Source organism: Rhineura floridana, chromosome 2 (assembly GCF_030035675.1).
Source record: "Rhineura floridana isolate rRhiFlo1 chromosome 2, rRhiFlo1.hap2, whole genome shotgun sequence".
NCBI lineage: Eukaryota > Metazoa > Chordata > Lepidosauria > Squamata > Rhineuridae > Rhineura > Rhineura floridana.
Window position 1 is genome coordinate 82,060,363 of NC_084481.1, and position 27,576 is coordinate 82,087,938.

The following is a 27,576-nucleotide window of genomic DNA, read 5'->3' on the forward strand; positions in this document are numbered from 1 at the left end:
CTTGGCCTTTGCCCTGTTTCTCCATTGTAACTACCACTGGGAAGTATGCCTTCAAAATTGACCTTATGTCTACTCCATGTTAAACCTGTTCTGAGGTTTGCTGTACATTCTTGTGGCACAAATGCAGGTTAACGCTACATTTCATAACCAATTTCTGGCCCAAAGGATTCACATCTCACATGCAAAAATCACAAATAAGGGGAGGGTGAACTGAAAGAGATCAAAGGCAGAGAGAGAAACTGGAATTAAAATGTTCTTTTCAGTGCCAAGATATGCAAGCAGCAGAGTCATGTAGTGCAGCTTCTGGCACAGTGTGCCAGTTCCAGGCTCCAAGAGGGGGATTGCACCGTTGAATACTTCTTGTCAAAGTTGCCTAAATGTAGAAAACTAAGGGTCAAACTGGATGTGATGTTAATTGCATGAATGAATGCAATTAACTTGCAGGTTTGTTTTAAAAGTAAGTAGCTGCAGGGGGGCTGAGCAGCAGCAGAACACGGAGGGGTGTAAAGGGTGATGAAAATTGCCTTCCTATAGTTGCTATTTGCATCTGGAGGGAAGCCTCCTCCCTGATGCAAATAGCTGCTTCAGGTGGGCAATTTTTGGGACCGTGGTGGTGGTGGTGGTGGTGGTGTGTGTGTTAAACTCTCCACTGCCTGTGTTCCCCCTGCAGCTGTCATTTACACTTAAAAAAAAGAGAACCCTGCACATTTTTTAAAAAAACCCTACACAATGCCACAACTAATTTGGCCCTAACAGTCAAAGGAAAGGCAAGCCTTAGGACAGCCTTTTCTGACCTTTGGGTCCCCAGATGTTGCTGGACTACAATTCCCATCCTTCCTGACCACCGACCATGCTGGCTGGGCTGATGGCACTTGTAGTCCAGCAACATCTGGGGACCCAGAGATTGGGAAAGGCTGTCTTAAAACTTAGAGACATAGGAAGCTGCCTTATACCACATCAGACCATACTAAATCAGCTTAGTATTGTCAGCACTGATTGGCAGTGACACTCCATAGTTTCTGGGAGCCCTACCTGGAGATTCCTTGTCTTCCTGGAATGCGTGTGGGAAAATGATCTCCTGCCTAGTCCATCATTCCTTGTACTTCAGTCCAGTAATAACAAGTTGTAGTCTAACAACAGAGGCATAGGAGTGATATGCTGTATTTAATTAAGTACATTGTTGAAATATTTTAACTCATTCTTTGCTGCCATGAGCAGCATTTTATCAACATGATACATGCTGTGAAAGTGTCAGCAAAGTAGTCACTGTACCTGAGCAAGATACAGTGCAGCCTATGGAATGCAGTCAAAATGCAACACAGACAAAATGAATATGATATTCTTGAATGCATGCAGCTTGAGTTTTGTTGTAAAATAAACAAATCTCTAAGTCAAGATGACATTGGTGTAATGAATACTTATAATCATTCCAGCTTGCTTTCGCTCCTGGAAAGTTTTGTTTAAGGAGTCTGTAACCTGATCAGCATTGGGGGGCACTTTGGAAAGAAATGGATCATTGAGCTGGAAGGCTAGAACCTAAACTGAATATTTGATGAGTCCAAAATTAAGATGATCAGCACACAGCTTGCACGAATGTGGTTGTTGCCAGGATATTGAGATGCCCCAGGAGTCATGGATTGATATGTTGGCCTGCTATGCTTTGAATGCTGAGTTGGGATGATCTAATTTTAGATAATGCAAAAATTTAGATGTAATTATTTTAGCATGTCTTTGGTTAGGCTGCAAAGTTTAGTTGCTTAACCAGTTAGATGAATTGATTTGAAACATTTTAACTGACTTTAAAAGGTGCTTGCAATTAATTGGTCCCCAGATATTAAAACTGAATTATTTTTGAACTGTTCTGAATTATTTTTAATTTAAGTACAGATAAATACTGGAGATGACAAGTGCCACCTTAGAAGAGGCATTTCCTCCTGGGTAATATCTGCTGTGATACTTGTGTGGATCTTCAACACCAGGGGTAGAGAACCTGTGGCCCTCCAGATGTTGTTGGACCCCCATTCACCCCAGCCAGCATGGTCAATGTTCAGGTATGATGTAGTCTAACAACATCTGAAGAGCCGGAGGTTCCCTACCCCTGGCCTAAAGACAAAGACAGTATGCTTTTTTAAAAAGAAGATTTTCCCCCCTCATGTGTAAATTAATTAATTCCAAAACTTATCCTTCTAACTGTGCCATTTCAGCTGGGACTGTCATGTTTTTCTGAGTCTTGTGCAATAGAAAACCACAAATAGGCTGCCCATCATCTTGATACTTGTCACTTTCTACTTGTGACACATTTGAGCCAAGAAGTCTGCTCTTCCACACTCAGATTACAAGTTTATAAACACACAACTGTTGACTCCATAATAAAACAAGGATGGGGAACCTGTAGCCCTCCAGATTCTGCTGGACTCCAGAACCTGCCCTAAGCAGCAAGGCTGATGGTCAGGGATGATGGGAGTTGTAGTCCAACATCTGGAGAGCTGTAAGTTTTCCATCCCTGCTATAAAAGTCTATTATACCATTCTTCCCCATCTTGATACGTACTGTTCAAAAAACTAGGAGTGAAAAACACTATGTGTAGAGACATACTTACTGTTGTGTCGATTCCAGTGTGTCTTCACCTCTCTTTTCTGAAACTTTTTAATTCAGCTTCAGACCGATTTTGCAACTGATTGGTAGATCGACCTGTTACCCCTCCAGATGTGACAAATGGAAATGCTTTGCTGTAGGCTTAGGCAGAGGTAGTGATTGACCCAACACTTTGCTGTGGGCAGCCCTGAAAGGTCTGCAGAGGGGAAGGGAGGTGTATCCAACTGAGGACACTCCAAAACACAGCCAGAAAAACCATTCTTGCTGCTTTTGAAGCGGCTAGTGTGCCCACAGCTTATGTTTGGGAATCATCTGGTTTTGCTTTGGGGTGCTTAAATGGTCAAATGTGCTGATACCACTTTTCGTATCTTTTAATTGCTACCAAATGATCTAAAAATGGTGTTAAAAATTAAGTAAATGCAAAATCCTTGAAGTTCTACAAACATGATAGTTTAAAAAATGGACTGCATGAACCTACCTCACTGTGTGTCCTGCATTCCATGGTCACCTTGTTCAGTTCTCATTTAAAAAAAAAAGTCATGAAGTGGGAAGCATTCCAAGTGAGTTTGATTTCAAAATCTTGAAGGTCAAATGGGAAATGGGGACTTAGGTATGGAATTATTTTCTTTCTCCTTCACTGATTTTCATTCTTCTCATCTCTGGCAACCACATGATTCTGGCTTGGAATGTTCCGGTTACCTCAAGCTTCAAGGCCACATGTCTCTGCTTCCTTTCCCTCTTCCTCCATCTGTCTACTCAGTGATTCCACACAACCCTTCCCCCCACCCTTTCCTCTCCAAAGAACTGCTTTTTTATTTTATTTTATTTTATTTTATGCTCACAAGAAATGGAGGGTGGACACTCCGCTCAGTGGAGTAGAGCTATATGGGCTGGCATTGCATGTGACCTGGCTCTCCAGCCAGAATAAAACTCTGTGCACATCCTCTTTAGTGTCCTTGTGTTAGCAATCCCTGGGCTAACTTCCTACACTATTATTTAGCTCTTGGCATGCTTTGTCTGGTTTGAACTGCCACAGAATGATCATTTCTCCTTACCTCTTCTGATAGTTGGTTTTTTGTTTTGTTTTAAAGTTTCCCTTCCAGGGAAACATAATAGAACTTCCTTGCATCTTGCCCTGAATCTTCATCTAAAACAGCCAAGAGATGGTGGCATCACATGCCTAAGCCTAAATCACAAGGCAGGCATTCTTCTGCAGAGGAAGAGCAAATTGAATACTAGTAAATAACAATAAAAAATCACCCATATACCTGGCAGCAGAAAGGAATCTAATGTTTGCTCTGGGGCAAATTGCTTTGGAATCAGTACAGGCTGGTACTGCATCCTACTTTGTTCTGCTATGCTTAAGGGACACGCTTTTTCATTTGTAGCTGATTACCAACTAATGGGATTTCAAAGATTTCTGGATGTGAATACTTCACATCTCATTTCATTTGATTTTGGGGAGGGGTGGATGTTTCACTTATCATACTGATGTCTTGGCTTGAAATAAATCTCATTTCCTTTCTCTTGCCTGAATTGGATCTCTCTATCCCTCCCACCCCCACCCCCTTACCTTGGATGAATGCCACAAGCTTAATTGACATTTCTGAAATCTTTCTAAGCCTTTGGAAAAGGACTGAAAACAGCTGATGGCATGATTGTAAAGGAGTAGCCAAGGAAACTTAGTTATAGGTCCTTTCAACTGTCTGCTTGCATTTGTCTGTCATCTTGGGCTACACATTACACCCTACTTTGTGAAAAGCAGGGTAGCTCTGCATATTTAAAACCTTGAAGGCTTCTTGTGAATAGGCACAGAAAGCTGGAAGGATCTCCTGTTGTTTTTCTCTCCCTCTCTCTGAACTAGCAATTGGGGAGGGGCAGGAGCACAACAGGGCTGACCCAAGACATTTTTACTCCCTGAGGTGAAGGACACAACCCCTCCCCTTCCCCTGGCATTTTATGTACAGAAGTCAACCAGAATGGCAGTTGAATCTTATTTATGTATTTGGGGTAGAAATGGGGGAGAAATCTGGTTCAGTTCACATTTAAAGCAGAATTTGTCAAATTTGCACTTTCCTAAACAACATGAGAACTGAAACACAGCCATCCTTTGAAATTTTCACTTACCTAAATTTTGCGATGCAGTCCTCCAAGTAAGCAATGTTTGCAAAAATGCATATCTTAGGGGAAAGTGTGGATGTATTTGTGTAAATAACATACAAAAATGCATATTATTGGGAAAAATGTCATGCAAAATGTGTATAAGTCCCAGATGACATACAAAAATGCATTTAGTAAGAGAAAGTCTCACTGAAATGCTGGAGAATTCTCATGATTAAAAAAATCACAAATTGCTGCGGAAATGTAGAGAATCAAATTTAAGATTAGAAAAATGAGAAATTGAGAGAACCAAAATTGACAGATCCTTCTATGTACTGCTTAATCATTAGCATTCTAAGTGGTGTACACAGAAATAAACCAGAGAGTAAAACAATAAAAAGTCATCAGAAATCTACTGAAATGAGCACTCCTTTAAAATGCCTGCTGAAATAAGGAAGTCTTTGTCATGCTCCTGACGTTTAGCAAGTAGGGTGCCTGTCTAATCTCACTTGGGAGGGAGTTCCCCAGCAGGGGCCCTCAACACTGAAAGCATGGGACAAAAGAATCCTTGCTCTCACCCAGGGGCAGCTTTGGGGCACAAGGCAGACCACATGGCACAGGCAGCCCTCCCTGCAAAACCTTAAATGTTTCCCAGTATCCACTGTCTGAGGCAGCCACCTAATGGGAGGGCCAGCTTTCTGCTTGCGAAGGAGATGAGCTGCCACATGGAGAACTAGAGATAAACAACCAAAGGAAAAAGGCCGACTGTGACGCCTTGTTCCGTATGTATGACCTAAGTCCCTTGCCTGTTTGTAGGTGTGCTAAATTGAAAAAGTCAGGCTGCTTTTCACAGGGTAATTTAATGCGTAGCCCAGTGTCTGTTCTCATAAGGTGTGGCTGAGCCAGTTTTAGTTTTGTAAAAGATAACATATAATGACTTAAAGGGATAGACTAAACCAATATCTGACAAGGGGATATTCACAAGTGATGCTAAATATGATTTCTGAATTTTCTGAGGTTAAGTCAGATGGAAAGCTGCATTTTGCAACATGTGCATTCAATTACCTACAATCAGGAGTGATACATTCCAGACTAGAAGTGTTTCTGACATCACTTGCCCAAATAAGATCCAGTTTGATCTGTGATCTTTACTGTATTTTGAAAGTATTAACCAGTTACTTTCCTTTAACAAATCACAGAATGAGGTTGCATATGCAGATTATAAATATGAACATAAAAATGAATGAATCTACTGTTGAGCACCACCAAAAAAGACTTCTGAGTAACCCTGTGTCTGTTTCACGTTGGCAGCATGAGGTTATGACTATAAATGCTGCCATGGGGTGTTTTTTTTAAGCCAAAGCTAATAACCTTTAATATTGGCCCATTTGCTCTTTCTGCTTGTCTAACCCTTACAAGTTGCTTCAGAAAACATTCTCACAGAAGGTTCTTTGTAAGAGAATAGACGAATACATCATTATTTGCAAGAACAAATGTTCTTTTGACTGCATTTGCAAAGCAATTCTTTGTCATCTACTGGGCCTTGGAAGAGTGTAATGGGCTTCTAATCTGTAATTGGTACAAGTGATATTTTCTTTGTGGAGGAGTTGTCATCACCTTGTTATTTTGACCATATTGAACCTTCCTTGCTGGTGATGTTTTCTTTTAAAAGAAATTTGTTTCTGCCACTGTAGCTTGACAGAGTTGACAGCTGTTGCATAAAAGCACTGTACTTGAGTAACTGGTTTTATAAGTTCCCATCTGTGAAATATCACTAATTTTTTCCTCTTTCCACACACAGTGAGTGCCTGGGAGCAAGGGACCCATATTGTGGCTGGGACAAGAAGCAGAAACGGTGCACAACCATTGAGGACAGCTCCAATATGAGCCTGTGGACCCAGAATATTACTGAGTGCCCTGTAAGTGGAAACTTAAGCCAGTCATGGAGAAATGTATACAAATATTTTTTTGGGTTACTCTATATTAATATTTGTAGCACATCTCAGGGGATGGTCTGAAGGCACATGAGATCATCACCTTGCACTAACCATGTTTGGTCCAGATCAGTGCCTAGATGAGAGACCTCCAGACCTTGAGTTCCATGATGGAAGAAAGGTGGGATATATATGTAAGAGTAAAGAAATCTATGAAGGTGTTTTTCCAATTTCAGTGGGAACATTTGAAAACATGTGGGTCAGTGGCTGATGTTCCAGTGCATTCCAGTGACATACTTCCATGGGGTTTGATGGCACCGGTGTGGCATGAAACCATATCATCTGTCTGATCTGCATGAATCATAGTTAAAAACATAACAGCTATGGTGTTGGGACAACATAACCATACCACCATGGGTTGTATGAAAAATAGTCAGTCATTTACATGACTCATCATGACCTCCCTCCTGAGAACTGGGAAGCTGATGTAAGGCTAAATAAGATAGGAGAACGGATGATGTTTATGTGATGGCAGCAATTTTTCCATGATAGCCTCATTCAGGGGTAACCAAAATGGTGTCCTCCAGATGGTGTTGGAGTACAATTTCCATCATCCGTGACCATTAGCCATGCTAGCTGGGGCTGATGGGAGTTGTAATCCAACATCATATGGAAGGCATCACATTGGCTACCCCTACTTTAGACATTTGGGATTTAGGTGAACTCAGACAAAAGCTCTGAGATGGTGAGGTTCCATGAGGCAGTGTGTTTGCATGGGTTGTATAAATGATGGGTCCACTTGGGGAAGCTATCAGCAAGAATTCATCAACTTATGACATATAAGAAAATAATGTATATTTGAGAAAGAAATACATATTTGCAATGGAACGAATACAACTGACATCCACAAGAGAAAATAAAACATTTTTTCCAGCAGATATTATTTTTTCTTTGCAGAACAGCTTAATTACATTTAAATGGCTTAGTGGCATTCTAGTGTTTTGCCACTTTTCTCAAATCTAACCCGTCCAGCATAGGGTGATAGTTAGCCACAAGTTCCAGATGCAATTCCAGATGTACCTTGAAGCAGACCTGTGAGGTGGGAGTGAAGTGCAAGTAGGTTTGCCCAAATAGATTTTTTTCTTTTTAATAACTTTACCTTCTGCCATGATGCAACTTAGCATGCTGAGGCAATAGATAACTGAGGTTGCAAAGGGTTATAGCTGCATCATGCCAGTTACATTTTAAATTGCAATGCTGGGATGTTTATTCTTCTTTTCATCGTTGGTACCCACACTCATTTTTTCCCTTGAGAGCATTAGTCATTCCTTCAGTCATCCTTTACTTGGCAAGGTTATGTTTTCATTTTTTTCAAAGATGTTTTGAAAGGATTGTCTGTTTATAACCTTCTTGTGCTGTTCTTGGGATGTAGTACTTCTTGATTGCACATTCTGTTATCTTGTTCAGCTTCATGCCTATGTCTGTTGATAGGTGTGTGAGGTGCTAATCCTGTACTTGAAAAATGTCTGGCCCGACCACGTGGGCAGCCTCATCCCCCTCCCTATCAGCATTTCAAGGTCTTTGAAAACTGCTGAAAATAGCCCATCATGACTAATTTGGGTTTTAGAAAGGACACAAAGGACGGGAAAGTTTGTGTTTAATATGCAGGCAGTTTAGCAGTTTAGTTATTATTTTGCACCATATCTCAAAGAGAGGAATTGTAGAGTTGCATGCTCAAAAAGTCAATCAGAGCATCACTGGCTCAAGAAATTGTGCTCCTGCCATATCAGGCTGTGAATGATTATGGCCCAGTTCATCCTTTTTTGAAGTGGCATCCCTTCCCTATGGTTTATTCTCATATGCCTGTGGTAACGTATGGAAGCAGGAAGGAATGTGGGATAGGTGTGATGTTGTGGTTTCTCCCACTATCACAACTACCATCTGGCACCAGAGGTGGGTTGTGCTGATATGAGGAGTACCCATGTCAGTGTACTCTTCCCGCCAGGCTTCTGTTTTTGGGAGGTCTGCTCTGCCACCCTGGCCCCTCTCACATTTTCTTCCATTGCCAGTCCGCTCTGCCCACTTTCTTCTCCTCTCCTGACACTTTAGTCACTCTGCCCCCCCTCCCCTGCTGCCCTCACTAGGCAGCAGCAAGGAATAGGGGTCCTTGTATTTCGCCCCCCCCTTTTAAAAATAGTTCAGTTTTGCATTGCTCTCAGTGAAGGGCTAGCAGAGCCATCTTCAGCCGCACCCATCATCCCCAGCTGAACCCATTGCCTTCATTTCTGCCAATGCATCCCTGACTGCATGCCCAACTGAATGTTTCCTTTTTTTAAAAAAGGGGAGAGGGAAAAGGCAATTGCAGTGACTTCAATCCCAGAATACCCATCCAAGAGCGAAGAATATTCCACTTTCCCAATACACTGCCTCCCTATCACCTGTCACTGCCTCTGGGGTACAGGGCCCTAGACTTGGACCTCACAACCCATAGGTAATAGTGCCAATGTCTGCTTTCATGTAAGAACAGGCACACGGTGTCTGTTTTCAACTACCAAAGTGCATGGGACTGGATCAAGAGAAGGTGGCTCCTGTGCCACGAAGGCCAGGCTATGAATCAGATGTATGATGATGAGGGGCTCCAACCATAAGTTTCATGAACAAAAGCAATAGTGTACATAGATGATGAGCCTTAAGCATCAAGTATATCATTATTGCTGTCTTTTTCTTACCTCTTTCCAGTGCAGAGGAAGAGTGGGGAAGCTGCTGACATATATGTAGAGCAGCAGGGGGTGGGGAGGGGAGAGTAGGCCCTACAGCAGCCATAGTTGCTTTTGCGGGGGGTGGGGGTGGGGAGGGATGCAGTCATACAGGTTAGAATGCTCATTCCAGTGAGGGCTATCTTGATGCAGCTCTCCTTGCTTCCCCTCTGCATTACACAGCCTGCGCAGCAGCCATAAAGGTGCCTTTAGCAGCCATTAACATATCAACTGACAGTCTTCATGGATCACCTCAAAGTACATTAAGATTTAATTTAACAGTGGTGATGTGCACCGAATGTGGCCACCTCTTTAACCATCAGCAAGTGGTGAATTATTTAACTCTGCTGCAAGGAAGGCTATGGTGAAAGGAAAGAGAAGCCTGGATGGCAGTGTCATTGCCCAAGTTTGCTTCTTCTGGCTATTTTACCATGGATGTGTATGGAGGTATTGCAAATACATGGCCATCCTGGCTGTCATGTAAAGGGAGGCAAAAGGCTGCTGGCTTGCAGCACATGTCTTCAGTACAGTCTTGCACTGTAAGCAGCCTGGAACGCAGAAGTTAGGCTTTCAGCTTGGGTAATGATGGCTCATTTATTACACTTCTACTCCACTCTTTCTCCAAAGAGCTCATTTATAAATGTGGCCCTGTTCAGATATTGGATCCCACTCCTCTTCCCACACTGTATTCTTCTCTGCTCTAACCCTGTGAGATTAAATCCTCTTAATCCCCGGGAGAAAATAATGTTTGAGCAGTTCCACAAATCTGAAAAATGAGAAGCACACAGCTGTTTCCCTCCTGCCCCTCCTGGAAAGAAGAGTATATTTATGTATTATTATTATTATTATTTGATTGATATCCCTCCCTTCCTCCCAGCAAGAGCCCAGGGCGGCAAACAAAAGCACTAAAAACACTTTAAAACAACATAAAAACAGACTTTAAAATACATTAAAACAAAACATCTTTAAAAACATTTTTTTAAAAAAAGCATTGAAGATATCTTAAAAAAGAAAAAAGGGGGAAAAGGTTAAAAACATAATTGCATTTTTAAAAAGGTTTAAAAACATATTATAAAGCAATTCCAACAGACAGGACGTATTTCTTTGACTCATATTTCATGTTACCCTACTATTCTGTTAAGAGAAATAGGGATAAAGCAAAGCAACATTTCTGCCTGTGAGGGAAACTGTGTATTAGTGCAGCCTCATAAATTCTTTTTATAGGGCCCTTTTGCTGCTACTTCCAATTAGACACTAAGGGAGGGAGGTCGTAAGACGAGACTCTTGGGAGTCCAGGTTTCACAGAAAGCTCGTAGTAGTGATGGTGGCTGAAAATATAGGGAATGTATATAGGAGGGTTGTTGTCACCATGGGAGCCACAAGGTGAAGGTTTTTGGAGAAGGAGGGTTGAATTTACAGAGGAAGGAATGTGTCACCTTTACAAATAGCCTCTAGATTGAAAATAACTGTCTGAAGTGATACTATTTTACTCCAATGTTTTAAAAAAGAAAGTAGAGGTATGGGCTGAAATTGTTGTTCTTGTTTTTGATCCTTTCTCTCCAAAGCCAATCACAGAGATCATTTAGGAATGTATGCTATGAAGGGCATGCAGGATTCGTCATATAAGACATAGCCAGCTGTGATTAATTGAGGATTCTATTACTTGGATCAAGGCTTCAAAGATTAATTCTGTTAAAGTTGATATTTAAATTTCTCTCTCTCTGACTCTGTTTTTTTTAAAACCTAGTTGGCATTGCAGGGGCCATTAAGGATGACAGTCTTCTGACTCGATCAATGCATGTTTTCTGAACCAGAATCCTAAACAAATTCTAAAGAAATTGCTACAAATTGAAAGATGGAATTATAATCCATATGTTATTAAAGAAAAAAAAATAGGATTTCCACACTTGAAATTGATTTGTTGTGAAATATTCCATGTTTATTTAATTAAAATTTGGTTGCTTTCCCAATGCTAGTTATGAGCCAATAATTGTTTCTCAGATTCCCTAGTATTTTTCTTCTTATTTCTGTCTTTCTATGCTTGTTATTTAAAGCACTAAGCCAAATTACATCCTTGATTTCTTAGCAAAGTACATGAGAACAGCCCTGCTGGTTCAGAGGAAGGGTCCATGTAATCCACAGCAGTCTGTTCCCAACAGCAACTAGGAAAAAGTAAGAGGTTTGTCTTAAAAATGGCTAGGGGAAAAATGAATTGTTTTAATTAAAGTGAACACATCTGAACTCGAGTTGTTTCTCTGAGTCTCCCTGCTTATCGTAAAGTAAATAAAACCAAAATATTTTAAAGTAGCTTGGTATCTTTATACAAGCTATAATGTTCCTGATCCAGATCCCTTTGCTCTCATTGATGCAGAGTCTCATCTCGTGCCTGAGCAAATATCTCTGTTCATTTCAGTGGAGAGAGCTCAAAAGGCTGAATGAGCAGAGCTACAATTTCAAGTAAGCGAATCCCTTGAAGGTGTGAAAAATCTGTGAGTGCACTAGAGATCCTATACCAGCTTTCCCATCCTGGTGCCCTCCAGTTCGCTTAGGCTGTAATCCTGTCAGCTCTAGCCAGCATGGCCAGTGGTCAGGGAAGTTGGGAAATAGAGTCCAGCAACATCTGGAGGGTCCCAAGCTGGGAAAGAATGCCACATACCTTTCAGGAATCACTAGGTTAGGGGAATTACATAGATTTTTAACTTGTTTGGGCACCTGGTTGTATCCCAAAGTCTCAGGCTTTGTTGATTAATCTTTTCAGGATCCGATCACTCACTTGTTAACCTCTTAACCTGTTAACATAAACGTGAAAGGAATGTTAAGGGTGCAGGTGTGTATATGCCCCCCAGCAGAACATTTGGAATCTAATGCAAATTTCAAATCCCATTTGTGATCCTCTGTGTTGCAAATGTTGAAAACACATGGGTGGTATCTGCTGAAGTTATAGAAACCAGAGAGGGCAGTATGGAGGAATGAAATTTCTGTGCCTTTCTCACTATCTTATACTTCGCTTCCTAATTCCTTCCCACCTAGCCCACAATCCATCCCATCCAATGAGTTCCAGCCCTCTCTCTCTTCTCTCCTTACTCGTAATAAAATAAAATAGCAAAGCTAGGGAAAAATTGCAAATTGAAAACATGGTGAATATGTGTAATAATGCACACAAGTTATTTAATTTCCTTGCCACAGAATCGATTTGAGGTGTCATTTTATACATCCAGCTGTGCTGTAGCATTGCCTATCCAGTCCCATGACAGTATTAAAGTCTTTCTAACAGTCCCAATGAATAGTATCCTATGAAGTCCCCATCTCTATTATTTTGGATGAATTTCTTATGTATGTGGGCATGTATCAGTGAGTCAGGAGCAACACTTCAGCATTTGAGATTTATGTGCCTCTAATTTACTTTTATGGTTCCTGATGCAGGAAATGATAAACAGGCAAAATCCTGCTTTCACACATGAATCTCCTCTTCATTGTGATGACAGGCTCAGTGGCTGCTCCACACCTCAAGGAAGCAGCCGAACACCTCTCTTTCCCAGACAGTTACCCAAGACAAATTTTTTTTTTTTCAAAAGGGTAGCTTTGTGCACCAGTACAGGTGCATCCAGCAATATAAATGCAAACAATAGTGGTGAAATTGGCAAGCCTTCCAGAAACCCCTATCAGTTTCTCTTGATTGCAGCATGATTTCAGAAAAAGGGCATCACTTGCATAGCTTGCGATAAGATCAGCACAAGACATTTCAAAGACAAGAAATAAGCTTTTAAAGAAGTAAAAATGTACTCCTCATGTGCATTGGCCATTTTTTCAAATTCAGGAAATGCAAGCTGGAAGAATAGCAGAAGGTATAATGATCCATGGTCAGGACAAAGTAAATCAGAACTGCTACTATCTAGGGAGAAATTCAAAGCAGAGAACATTCAAAAGCGTCACTGCACGCAGAAGCACGCATGCCAGGAAGAAGGCAAAATTATGCACATCACTTCTCTCTGCTTACTTCCGACTTGTTCTTTTCTGAGAATGTAGGACCAGTTCTGCTGGATCAGACCAAAGGTCCACTTGGTCCAGCATCCTACTTCCCATTGTGGCCGACATGATGCCAGTGGGGAAACTCACAAGCAGAACTTGAAAGCATCTGTTGTCCCCCAGCAACTGGTATTTAGTGGTGTGCTGCCTCTGAAACTGGAGGTAGTGGGTAGCCGCTGTGACTAGCATGGGTAGACCTAATCCTCTGTGAACCTGTCCAATCCCTTCTTAAAGTCATCTAAGTGAGTGGTCATCACCATCTCTTGTGGCAGCTGATTCCATATATTAATTATATGAAGAACAAGGAAGGGAGAGTTGAGGCTGGGTAAAGGATTTCCCTCTTTTCCTTCTCTGTGCTAGAGAAGAATAAAATTATGCATGCACCCAGTTCCTTCAACATTAAATTTTGCCATCTTTCTGCCATTAATCTTACCCAGTTTGTCTTCATCTTGCTTAAATATGTAATGTTCCTAACTAAGCCAAGTAGTCCAGCTGAGCATTATCTAGACCAGAGTGGAGAAATCTCAGTACAGTACTCCCCTATGATGCTTTTTGTTTGTGTACTGCTGAATTAATAGTGTGGTGAAAACAAAGCTTTGCAGCAGATGTTTAAAGTCCTCTAACTACAGTGTGATGAGCATAACGACAGACCTAAATTACTTCCATGTCAGTTCTCATAGTCTTGAAATGGGGGATGGCTGCTTGTAGGAAGAGCCAAGGGAGTGCTTAACAGTGCCAGAAAGAGAGAGAAGTAGGAGTAAGAAACATATGATTTGTAAACTTCATTGTCTTATTAACTCATTATGTACTTCTGGATTTGCCTCAGATAAGAGACATGGTGTTTTGATTCTCTTGAGCTAGAGCAAGTGCCCACCTCTAAAACATGCATGACTCTCAGTAGCAGCTGAGGAGCTGGTCTGTGGGCAGTGTCCCTCTAGCTTTCCTTTGCTACTTTTCAATATGGGTAGTGTTATTTCTACTGAGAGGTAATGCTTCTGCTAAGCTCCAAAGGTGGTTGGTCTACAGCTCCCATTGCCACTGGCCATGCTGGTTGGGGGTGATGGGAATTGGAGGCCAACATTGTCTGATAAGCAGCAGGTCCCCCCATCCCGGTGCTAGGAGGCATTGAGGAATTTGTCCTCTCTGGGAAAATCAATACATGTGTATGTAGTGAGAAGATGAGGGAAGGACTGGCTGGCTGGGTAGGGAGAGTTAGTATCACCTAAAACCAACTCCTTCTTATATTTCATAGAATCATAGAATGGAAGGGGCCTATAAGGCCATCAAGTCCAACCCCCTGCTCAATGCAGGGATCCAAATCAAAGCATTCCCGACAGATGGCGGTCCAGCTGCCTCTTGAATGCCTCCAGTGTGGCTCTATCAGTTAGGAAGTATTTCCTGATGTCCAGTCAAAATCTGGCTTCCTGCAACTTGGGCCCATTATTCAGTGTCCTGCACTCTGGGACGATCGAGAAAAGATCCCTGCCCTCCTGTGTGTGACAACCTTTCATGTACTTGAAGAGTGTTATCATATCTCCCCTCAGTTCTCCAGGCTAAACATGCCCTGTTCTTTCAGTCTCTCCTCATAGAGCTTTGTTTCCAGTCCCCTGATCATCCTCGTTGCCCTCATCTGAACCTGTTCCAGTTGGTCTGCATCCTTCTTGAAGTGTGAAGACCAGAACTGGACACATTATTCAAGATGAGGCCTAACCAGTGCTGAATAGAGGGGAACTAATACTTCACATGATTTGGAAACTATACTTCCGTTAATGCAGCCTAATACAGCATTTGCCTTTTTTGCAGCCACATCACACTATTGGCTCATATTCATCTTGCGATCAACAACAATTCCTCCTCACATGTCGTATTGCTGAGCCAAGTATCCCCCATCTTATAACTATGCATTTGGTTTCTTTTTCCTAAGTGTAGAACTTTGCATTTATCTCTGTTGAATTTCATTCTGTTTTTTTCAGCCTAATGCTCCAGCCTATCAAGGTCCCTTTGAATTTTGTTTCTGTCTTCCACGGTATTAGCTGTGCCCCCCAATTTTGTATCATCTGCACATTTGATAAGCATGCTCTGTACCTTCTCATCCAAGTTGTTAACAAAAACGTTGAAGAGCATTGGGCCCAGGACCCAGCCCTGTGGTACCCCACTCATTACTTCCGCCCAGTTTGAGAAGGAACTATTGATAAGTACTCTTTGAGTATGATCATAAATACATGTTGGCTCCTATTAATCACTGCATCGTTTTCAAGGTGCTTACAGATCGACTGCTTTATAATCTGCTCCAGAATTTTTCCAGGGATTGAATCATAGAATCATAGAATAGTAGAGTTGGAAGGGGCCTACAAGGCCATCGAGTCCAACCCCCTGCTCAATTCAGGAATCCAAATCAAAGCATTCCCGACAGATGGCTGTCCAGCTGCCTCTTGAATGCCTCCAGTGTCGGAGAGCCCACTACCTCTCTAGGTAATTGGTTCCATTGTCGTATGGCTCTAACACTTAGGAAGTTTTTCCTGATGTCCAGTTGAAATCTGACTTCCTGCAACTTGGGCCCATTATTCCATGTCCTGCACTCTGGGACGATCGAGAAGAGATCCCGGCCCTCCTCTATGTGACAACCTTTCATGTACTTGATGTTAGGCTGACTGGTCTGTGGTTCCCTGGTTCCTCCTTTTCCCCTTTTTTGAAGATAGGGACATTAGCTCTCCTCCAGCCTTCCGGCACTTCACCAGTCCTCCATGATTTCGCATAGAAAATCGACAGCAGTTCTGAGAGTTCTTCAGCCAGTTCCTTCAATAGTCTAGGATGCAGTTTATCGGGCCCTGCCGATTTGAACTCGTTCAAAGTGATTAGGTATTTCTTGACCGTTTGTCTATCAAGCTCCAACCCTGCCCTTTCTACTTCATGTTTCCTGAGAGGCATAGACCCTTTTTTGGGAGAAGACGGAGCCAAAGTAGGAATTGAGCACTTCTGCCTTTTCTTTGTCATCTGTTATCATTTTGCCATCCCCATTGAGTAGCTGTGCCACCATTTCTTTTTTCTGCCTTTTATTATGGACGTACCTGAAGAAAGCTTTTTTGTTGCTTTTAGCATCTCTCGCTAACCTCAGCTCATTCTCAGCTTTAGTCTTCCTGACGTCATCCCTGCAATTCCATGATACCTGCCTGTACTTTTCCTTTGTGGCCTGGCCTTCTTTCCACTTTTTGTATGTCCTTTTTGTTTTCAGGTCATCTCTAAGCTTTTTGTGAAGCCACATTGGCTTCTTCTGCTGTTTAGCCATTGTGCTATTAGAATTTCGTTTTTTAGAAACTCCCACCCATCTTGGACTCCTTTTCTCATTAGGGTCTCTTGCCATGGAACCATACTTACAGTTCTGAGTTTATTAAAATCAGCTTTCCTGAAGTCCAGGGTACGTGTATGGCTACTCTCAGCTTTTGCTTCTGTTAAAATCAAGAATTCAAGTATGATGTGGTCACTTTCCCCCAGAGCTCCCATAACTGCCACTTCATCCACCAAATCATCTCTATTGGTTAGAATCAAGTCCAGGATAGCTGATCCTCTAGTTGCTTCCTCCACTTTCTGTAGGAGAAAGTTATCTCCAACAAAAGTCAGACATTCCTTGGAGGGCCCATGTTTGGCAGAGTTTGTCTCCCAACAGATATCGGGATACTTGAAATCCCACATTACTACTACATCACGCCTCCTCAAAACTTTGGCAATTTGCTTTTCAAAAGTTACATTCTCGTCTTCTCCTTGATTGGATGGTTGGTAGTAGACTCCAAGCACCACATTCCTTTTATTCCTTGCCCCATTAATTTTAATCCAGATACTCTCGGTGGAGCTACCAAGCTGATCTTCCTGTATTTCTGTGCAAGGATATATATTTTCAACATATAGCTTGACTCCACCTCCCGTTTTATTCCTTCTGTTCTTTTTTAACAAGTTATATCCTTCAGTTGCTGTATTCCAGTCATGGGAGTCATCCCACCAAATTTCAGTTATACCCATCAAGTCATAATTACCCTTCTGTATTAAGAGTTCAAGTTTGTCCTGCTTGTTTCCAATGCTCTGCGCATTAGTATACAGACATCAAAGACTATGTGATTTGTGGCTTGGCTTCCTTACTACATTTTTCTGAGGACTGTTACACTGAGTATTTTTCTTTCCCATTCTACTCCTCTTCTAAGTACTGGAAGGATGGATGAAAAAACTATCTGGGCCCCAAAGTCCTTGAGTTTCCTTCCCAGAGCTTCAAAGTGTAATGTGATTTCTTCATACCTTCGTTTGGCAGTATCAGTTGTTCCCACATGGATGAGGAGAAAGGGATACCTGTTGGTGGGCTTGATGAGTGATGGCAACCCTTCCGTCACATCTCTAATCCGTCCTCCTGGTAGACAGCATACCTGGCAAGTCCATGGATCTTCTTGGCATACTTGGGTTTCGATCCCACGCAGTAGGGAGTCTCCCACTACTAGTACTCTTCTCTTCTTGTTGTGGGGTGTGGTTTCATTATCCCTGCTTGATTGAGCTTCAGCCTCTTGCTTATTGTTGCACGGGGTCTCCTGTAATTCTTTCACCACAGGCTGTCCTCCAGTCTCATCCTCGAGTAGTTGAAAGCGGTTCCATAACTCCACTGGTGAAGGGTGTCTTCTAGCTCGTCTGCTCTTAACTGTCACCCTTTCCCACAGAGTTTCTTCCACTTTGTTGTTCCTCTTCAAAGCAGTCTCCTCTTCTGTTACCACATGCTGTTGCTCTTCTACCTCCACTTCTCTTTGCTGCTGTTGTTCCAGCATTCTGTCTAAGAACTCTTCATCTTCTCTTATAGTCCTCAGTGTGGCCACCCACTGTTCTAGGCCACTCACTTTTTCAATTTCTCTGTGATGGGGGGTAGGGGGTGGAGTGGAAACAGCTTCAGACACGGTTGCACTGTGGGAGCAATAGGAGTTAGTTATCACAGATGAACTCTGCCCTACTTGAAGCACTTTGGTACAACACACATGCAGTCCCATGGCCGAAACAATGGTACGTTGAAATGTTGAAGCCACAATCTGAAATGTTGCCACTGCTTTCAACTGAAATGAGAGTTCAAAAGCAAGCCTTAAGAACTTTTGCATTTAATTTAATCTGCTGTTCCCATTGGATATTTATTCCAGTTCTATCTGCAGTGTATGTAAGATGCACTGATGTAAGATTGTGTAGTCAGCCAGGCTGGCCCAAGACATTTTGCTGCCTCAGGCAAAGGACAAGATGGTGCCCTCTCCCTTTCTAATAAAGAAATGGATTGGACTGCTGAGCTGAATGCTTTTTCAACACTGGTGACAGGATAGCGTCCTCCACCACACTTGAGGGCAGTTTAGGGTGTGCAGAGCAGGCCGCAAAACACACACAACTCTGGTCCTTCCATTACCCCACTGTCCGCCCCCTCAGTATCTGCCACCTGAGGTAACTGCTTTACTCTGGTAGGGCTGGCCATGGCATTGAGGACTAATTTCTTCGTATGTTTTCCTAGATAGGTATGTCTGTCTTCATGAGTTAAGTACGCGCTATGGAATCCTGAGGCAAATATTAACATAGTATTGTCTGGAAAAGGATGGAAAGATTCTCAGACAGCTCCCTCTCTCTACTTTATATTTGCCCTCACAGCAGCTTATGATGTGCTCACCATGATGACTTCTCTTTATTTAAATTAGGTGAAAAATCTGATGGTGGATGGACAGCTGGGGACCTGGTCCCCATGGCAACCGTGTGAACACTCGGATGGTGAGAGTACAGGTTCCTGCATGTGCAGATCGCGGTCATGTAACAGCCCTCAGCCTCGCTGTGGTGGACGTGATTGTGAAGGAGCCAGGATGGAGATTACAAATTGCTCAAGGTACTTGAACATCTTTGCGTCTTGTACGTGCAAGAAGGATGAAAGGAATAATCTTTCATCTGTTTGCTGACTGACACTGTGTTACCTCTTTCTTGGTCAAACTCACCCATCAAGTACCAAAGTGACTTAAGACAGGGAAGGGGGGGGTTACAGAAAAAGAAGCAATGCCATTACAACTTCTTTAACATACTGGTGTGGTGTAATTGAAAGGGTGTTGGGAGACTTGGTTCAAATCCCTACTCAGACATGAAGTCACTGAGTTACTTGGGGCCTCTATCTCTTAGCCTCATTTAACTCGTAGGGTTGCTGTGAGGATAAAAGATGGGAACCGTGTATGCTGCTCTGGTGTTGCTGGAGGAAAAGCAGTGATAAAGACATAGTAAAAATACATATCCTGTCACTGGAGAGATTTGTCAAATGCTAAGTGAGGAGATGATGATGATATTTATATCCCACTTTCCTCCAAGGAGCTCAAGGTGGCATACATGGTTCTCCTACTCCCCATTTTACCCTCACAAAACCCGTGTAGAGTAGGTTAGGCTAAGAAGCACTGACTGGCCCAAGGTCACTCAGTGAGCTTTTTATACCTAAGTGAGGATTGAAGCCTGGTCTCCCAGATCCTAGTCCCAACACTAACTGCAACATCTGACAGTGCAACGTTTTGGTAAAGAAGTCATTTTCAAGGTCACACATTTTAAATTGGAGTGATTAATCTGGAATAAATGCCCCTTTGGTTCTGTTCCCTCAGTTACCAACTTGGATTATAGAATCACCACTAAGGGTTCTTCCAGTCAATTGGGATAGTAGTGTTCAGGATAGGGATTGGCACAGTACACGTCTGGCATGCCCCTCATACTTCCAAGCTGCTACATATAAACCAGGAATGGAGGACCTGTGGCCCTCCAGATGTTGCTGGACTACCACTCTCATCATCCCTAACCATTGGCTATGCTGGCTGGGACAGATGAGAACTGGGAGTCCAACAACAACATCTGGAGAGCCACAGGCTCCCCATCCCATAGGAAGCTGCCTTACATGGAGTCAGATTAGTGGTTTATTTATTGCTTACACTTGACTGGCTGCAGCTCTCCAAGGCCTTAGGAAGAGGTCTTTCCCAGCTCTGTTATCTGAGATCTATAACTTGGAAATGCTGTGACCTGTCTGTATCCTCCAGTGCTGCAGTCCCAAGCCACCCACCCACCCCTCCCATGCACAGAGCTGCTTTGGTCTACAAGGTACTGCAGTGAGTTTCAGTCATGGATTCCTTGTGTCATGGCCCTCAATTATATTAGTTAACTGCATCAAATCATTCAGTACTGGTAGGTTAACTAATAACATGCTTTATCCATTTTTCAAAAAATCTGAAAATGTGTATATAAAACAGGGAGGAGGAGCCCAGGGCCTTCTAGAGTTGTTGAATATCTACAACTCCCACAATCCCTGACTGTTAGCCACTCTGGCTAGGTCTGATGAAAGCTGGAGTTCAACAACATCTAGAGGGCCACAGGTACACCCCCCACACTATGAAGCAATATTAAAAAGGTGGATTTCTCTGTCTCTGCTCCTCCTCCAGCTTCAAGAGTTGGAATTGTTTCACCGTGTTTGACCAAGAAAGTTGCATTAACTCCATTCAAATAATACATTGGATTGCTCATATGTAACACAATCATATGTTACCTTTGCATCCCCTGATAGTTCCCTCTTTCAGATGGCATCACGGGAGTCATAACACTACCTAAATACTAAAAGAATGACTGATAATTTGAAGCTTGGCTCATAAACAACTTCCCCCTGCAATCTATGACTGCCGAAAGAAAAGTATAAGATGTGGTCATTACCCAGATGGTTTACAAAATCAAGGAGCAAACATTTGAATGCCATAGTGTGTTCTTGGAAAAGGAAAAAGAATTGGACTTTTCTTATGAATATGGCTGGTATTGTGCAGCTAGCTGAGTTCAAAAGGCAGTCCTTTTGTTTGCTGGGGTCAACATCTGTTGTGCTCCCTGAATCTGCATTATAACCACTATGCATGCAAGCCCTTCTCCCACTTCCATGGTCCCTATCACATGTCCATTATTGACCATTTGCATTCATATTAATTTTAGATTAGAAGACAACATTTTTGGTATAAGAACTAGCGAGACTTAAACACACATACATGCTATAAGCTGAACGGATACCACTGTGCAATTTATTATTTATTGATTTATTTATTATATTTATACCCCGCCTTTCTGTTCATGATAAAAACCCAAGGCGGCTTACATATGGTTCCCAGGTGGTCTCCCAACTAGGGAGACATTTAGCAATGTTAGCTGCGCTTGAGAGGTCTGAAGACATTTCTGTATAGCGACTACTCTCTATGTCTGCCATAACATTCTGGTCGGTGGTGGCATGGAAAATTCCCCCACAAAGCTTTTATCCTTATAGTTAATTTCTCTACATATTTCAGCCTCTGCACTGGAGCAATTGCTATGCATAAGCTGTGTCAGCCAGCTTCCAAGTGAGCCGTGTAACATGTAACTTAGTCTTAATGCTTTCCACTTCCTCCCTACAAAACATTAGCATTTGGAAGAAAAGTTAAGGCAATCAGGATTTTAAGTTACTTATATACTGTAGCAGGAGTAAGGAATCTTCTCCCTTTTTTGCCTGAGGATCAAGTTCCATCTTGGTCATAGCTTTGCAGGGGCTGCATTCCTGCAGTGGGCAGGTCCAAAATAAGAGTGGATGTGGCCCAAGTAAGTATGCAAGTCCCACACACTTTCTCACACTTGCCTACATCACACACACCACACACATACAACAAACACTCATTGTGCACATATTTATACGACTACATACACATATAGCTGTGTACATCTTGGCCAATCTTCCAGGGCACTGCATGCCAGTGATAGGCAGGGCCAAAACAAGAGTAGTCATGTCCCAAGTAGCTGTGTCACATTCTCTTGCACGTACAAACCCACAAGCCTGATTGCTAGTGTGTGTGTATGTACTATTCTGAGAGATTACAGCTGTGGATGAAAGGGTTAACTCAACACAAGGACCCCTTACTCCCTCTATAGGAATCTGGCTTACAGACAACCTTTCATTGGCACCAACTGCCATGTGCCAATGGCAGCTCCTCAGCTGCACTCCCCCTACACACAAATGGTCCTCCTTTACTAAGGACTTAAGAAAATTCAGCTGGATCAGGCCAGTGGCCCATTCAGTCCAGCATCCTGTTCTCACAGTGACTGACCAGATGCCTATGGGAAGCCCACAAGTAGGACCTGCAAGCAAGCAACCAGGGGGTAGGAGATTTTTATGGAGAAATCTTCATCTGCATTTTCCATGTTTTTGAACAGCCATCCTTACAACTGGTAGAATTCCACCCTGTGGGTCATCCTTTTGCCTGCAAGAGACGTAAGGCAGCTGACATAATCATTTAATCATCGCCAACAATGTGATCACAAAAGTGTGAGATACCACAAGATTAGCCTGTAGGAAGTGAATGAGAAATCCATTCAGTGTTAAAATGTAGTGACTGTTAAGAAATGCAGCCATATGATCATCTTACATTCATTATAAGTCTATAATTTCCATTATAACTGTCTTCATATGGCATTGTGATACTTTCATTAGGTTGTTTAAAGAAGCGTTTTAGTAATAAGCGAGATCTAAAATTAGAAATGGTATGGTGCTGATGAAAACCTTATTGAGAATTATCTACACTTTGAATATAAATCCTATTTTAAACCCATAATCTCTGAAACAAAATATGTGCATATGCAGTAGAACTTCATTTATCCAAATATCCTGGTTACTATCCAAAACATTTGGCTAATCAGATGTTTGGCTACATGGAAGAATTATTTTAAAAGGGTTACTTTGATAAAAACCTACACACAAAATAGGAAATTGTGATTTTCAAAGTATTTTATATAATTGAGGTTTGGATACTAGTGTGTTTGTTTTTTCTGGATTTCCTGTACCTACTTTTTGGGGTGCAATAGAAAGCAGTTATCTAGTTATTTTGTGATCACTTATTTAAAATTTTATACCATGTCTTTCTTAGAAGGGTGAGAAAACAAGAGGCAAAACATGGGCTAAATCATAGCTTGTATGAAAGTCCTTTTTTATTTCCTTACCTTATGAAAGACAAATAAAACACCACTGTTCTAAAGTCAGGCTGCCAAGAGAGTGAGAGAACTGATAACGGGCTTGAAAAGTGTGAAGGCTGCTCAGGTTTTAATTTAAGCTTCATACCACAAGTGGTGCTCTGCCAGATATCCACAAGTTGCTAGGCGCTTTTATTAATTCAGTCAACTCTTGGAACATCAACACATCGGTTCACCAGTGCAACTTTCAGGACCACAAGAACCAGGGCAGCATGCAACATAGACTTAAGAATGAACTTTAGAAATGGTTGACATCACTTGGTCAGGACCATTGAGGTGGAAAGCAGCAAGTGTGAAGGCAAAGGGGAAACTTAATTTGGCAGTTCTTCATCAAGAGAGAATCTGTGGGGATGAGGGAAAGAGGGGATGTAACTTTGCCCCTGAAATATATTTTCTATTGACATTATGTTCTTCTAAGGAAAACACATACGTGTTCAAGAAATTAGAGATGTTCTTCTCAAAAGAATTGACCACCACCGTACTTGGGTGATAGTTGACTTCTGTCCCTCCTTTATTGAATCCCTTTGAGATTAACACATCATTTGGTGATCCTGTGTTTTGAGCTAAAGGCAAAAGGAAAATGAGAGAAAGTTGAACAAGGATTGGGCAAGGGGAAAAACTAGAAATGAGGAAAGGTTATGAGACATAGCACCTCAAAGAGGATTTAGCAGTCTGTTTTGTCATATTCAGGTTGCACCGTCAGAACCCTATACTAATCCTAAGGGCATTGTCTGAATCTTCAAAAGCCCAGTTAAAAAAGAGTGTCTAGTCCTTATGCTTAAGGAGATGTTAGCTGAGATTTTAAACTCCTGGTGTTTTGATTTTATGCAATATCTATTTTTTATTTTTTAAAAAATGCTATAATGTATTCTGAACCTTTAGAATGGGTGGGGGGAAAAATAAATGATTCAGTGCCTATAAAGCTTTATTATGTGTAGGAAATTATGATTCTGAAACTAACAAGGTCAGGGCATCTTTTATCTTCCATGGCCAGCCTGTGGTTACTCTTCCCCTTCCAGTATCCCATGTATTTGCTCCCTCAGGTTTTTCTGCAATAATGTAAAATTCTTTTATAAGTTTCACAAATAAGAATTTATATAACAATTGCAAATTTATGAGTAATGGGGATATATATAAGGGGTTGGCTTTATATATAGATAGATATAGATATAGATATATAGATATATATAAAAACACCTTATGAGACCATATTATGTTTAGCAGAGGCTTAAATCTGCTGGACATGAAATTACCATGTATTTTGTTTGTTTGAATTAAAAGCTGGTGAGTCAAAAGCACATGCAGAATTCTAACACTGAATCTCCATCTGTTTCTTGGGCTTAACTCTTTTACTAAAATGTACTTCATAGTGCTAGTCAGTCTGCACCCTGTTGGTTCTCCATAGCCAGCAGTGCTGAACTTAGTATAAAGTTGAAAAAATAATAATTAACCCAGATGCCATGTTTTATCTTTCTTCCTTCCCCCTCCCCTCTGTCAGGAATGGAGCTTGGACACCATGGTCGTCCTGGGCCCCCTGCAGCACGTCCTGTGGGATTGGCTTTCAGGTCCGTCAGAGGTCGTGCAGCAACCCTGCTCCGCGATATGGAGGCAGGGTCTGTGTCGGACAAAGCAGAGAGGAGCGGTGAGAGTCGTTCCCCATCCCTAAACATCTATCAGACTTTTTGGCTCAGAGCTCGGTATTTTCTTTTGAAGGATGCATATACCACATGGATTAGCCATCCCAGATGCCTTCTCCCATTTGAACCTGCCCATTCATTGAGATCATCATCTGAGGCCTCGGTCCTGGGGACCACACTAGTAGAGGTTAGACAGGAACAGTTCCCCAGAAATACCTTTATGGCACCTACTCTTTTATCTTTTAGGGACCAAGTAAAAACTATTTTGTTTTTTCCTATCCTTTTGTGAATGAGATTATGATTTAATGTAATCTTCTATTGCTGCTGGTCTTTCCTTATTTAATTTGCATTATGTGTATTTTAGGTTAGTAATTGTTATGTTTTTATATTAATCTCATACTTATTTATTTTAGACTGTAAACTGCCTCACAAACCTTAGGTTGGAAAACCGGGATCCAAATTTTTAAAATAAATGTAAAGATATTATTGTAGCACAAAGTCAGACGTCAAAATTTATTGTTCAAAATTTTTAAAGAGAGCATGTCATTGTTAAGCTGTCAAAGTTGCTAAGCCTGGGTTTTGCATTAAAGTATACAGTCGCCTATGGTACTACATAATATTGCCAACTTGCAGTTTGGAGTGGGAACTCTTAGCTACCCTTAGAGCACTTGTGCTGACGAACAAGATAGAAATATGCTAAATAACTGAAATAAGAGCATAAGGATACTTTATCTAACTATGCTGTGCTATGAATAGATAAAAATTAGCTTGCATATATTTTAAAAGTGAGCACTCAAATGCTGCATTTTCATAGAGGAATTAATAATCTTTAGATTACTCCCTCTAACTGCAAACTAAGATGCTGATCGCCAACAGATACGGAGCCAAAACTGGGCCTCTGGGATTTTTTAAAAAACACCCTAAGGACTAAGCATGTGCAGAAGTCATTGAATGGCAAGTGACAGTTGGAAAAGAAAAACAAAAAATCGGGAGTGGGGTTGGGCATGGATTAGCATGGAAGATGGCATGGTTAGCTGGCTGGAACCCTGATTAGGAGCACCTCGAGAAAGCAAAGATGCTAAAATGTTTTGTTGCGTCTCCCACTTGTATAGGTCTGTTAAAAGTAAACATTCACAATTTTCAAAGAGCATTAAAGCCACAAACAACCCTTATATTTGGGGGGTCAACATTCAAGCCTGATTCCCACAAATAGTCATACAAAGGTTGCTTGTGAAAACAACTGCATGGAGGCTGTACTGCATGTTCATGTGCAGCCACATGCCACTAGAATCCAACAGTTTTCACCAGACTACCCCAAATGGTGATGAAAATCAGGTGAGTATAGATGGCAAGGAATTGCTTGTGTACATGCGATGAAGCTTTGAGTTTGCCTTTAAAGCAGTTACTACACAGCTTGTTTGTGTGAATTAACCCTGGGAGTGGTGTAGACTTGCATTAGATCATTTTGGAGTGTAATGCTGTAAGAATAGGAAGAAAGAGTATCACTTTATTTTTTTAAAGGATGCACACCTGCAGTAATATGAAATGGTTTGCATGTGTCTGTCCCATGAAGACCTTTATCATTAGGCACTTCATACAGAATGCTGATCTTTCATGCTGTATGCTAAAATCTTATGAAATTCTATGAAAACCTGGGCGTCTGTACTTTTGTAAACCATGGAAAAAACTGCTTCCGCATGACTCAGGCCACATTCACACCATGCATTTATGCCACTATTATTCCACCTTAAACAGTCATGGCTTTCTCCAAAGAATCCTGAGAAGTGTAGTTTGTGAAGGGTGCTGAGAGTTGTTAGGAGACCCTCATTCCCCTCATAAACCTACAGTTCTTGAGAGTTCTCTGGGAAGAGGGACTGACTGATAAACCACTTGGTGAATTGTAGCTCTGCGAGGAGAATAGGTATCTCCTAACAACTCTCAGCATCCTTCACAAACTACCCTTCCCAAGATTCTCTGGGGAAAGCCATGGCTGTTTAAAGTGGAATAATAGTGGAATAAATGTATGGTATGAAGGTGGCCTCAGGTGCCCACCACTAGACTCAAAAAGATTTGAAAAAATTGTGGAAGCTTCCTGATAGCACAAATGTACATGCAAAACCCAGACATTATTTACTGGCCAGTTTGGAGGCCTGATTTGTCCACCCCAGCAAATCTTTCTCACACATCCCCAAGGCTCCACTAATTTTGGCAGCAGCAGAAAGAAAAAATAAAATAAAATAGGCAGAACTGAGGTGAGGATGGGGATACAAATTTCTCCCTTCCTGCTCATCAAATTGATCATATGTTGAGCAGAGAGGTGGCAATAACTCCCCCCCTTAACTGATCTTCATAGATTAGCTGAAGAGGGGGGCTGTATGTGTGTGCTTGAGAGTATGGAGTGGCCACACCCATCGATGTTACGTAGCCCTCAGAGGCTTGGGCAGTGGTGAATGTGTCCCTCAGGCCAAAAAAGGTTAGGCACTCCTGGCC

At 41.8% G+C, this 27,576-nt stretch overlaps 1 protein-coding gene across 14 annotated transcripts in view; it reads left to right on the forward strand.

Annotated features, from left to right (window-relative positions):
- SEMA5B (semaphorin 5B) overlaps window positions 1–27,576 on the forward strand; it is a 585,589-nt gene that overhangs the window by 517,214 nt on the left and 40,799 nt on the right. For 13 of the 14 annotated variants that reach the window (XM_061609103.1, XM_061609095.1, XM_061609094.1 and 10 more), the window contains 3 exons: window positions 6,497–6,614; window positions 19,108–19,289; window positions 24,948–25,091. In XM_061609103.1, the coding sequence (XP_061465087.1) occupies window positions 6,497–6,614; window positions 19,108–19,289; window positions 24,948–25,091 (444 nt within the window). The remainder of the gene's footprint in view (window positions 1–6,496; window positions 6,615–19,107; window positions 19,290–24,947; window positions 25,092–27,576) is intronic. The other variant, XM_061609104.1, reaches the window with a different exon arrangement.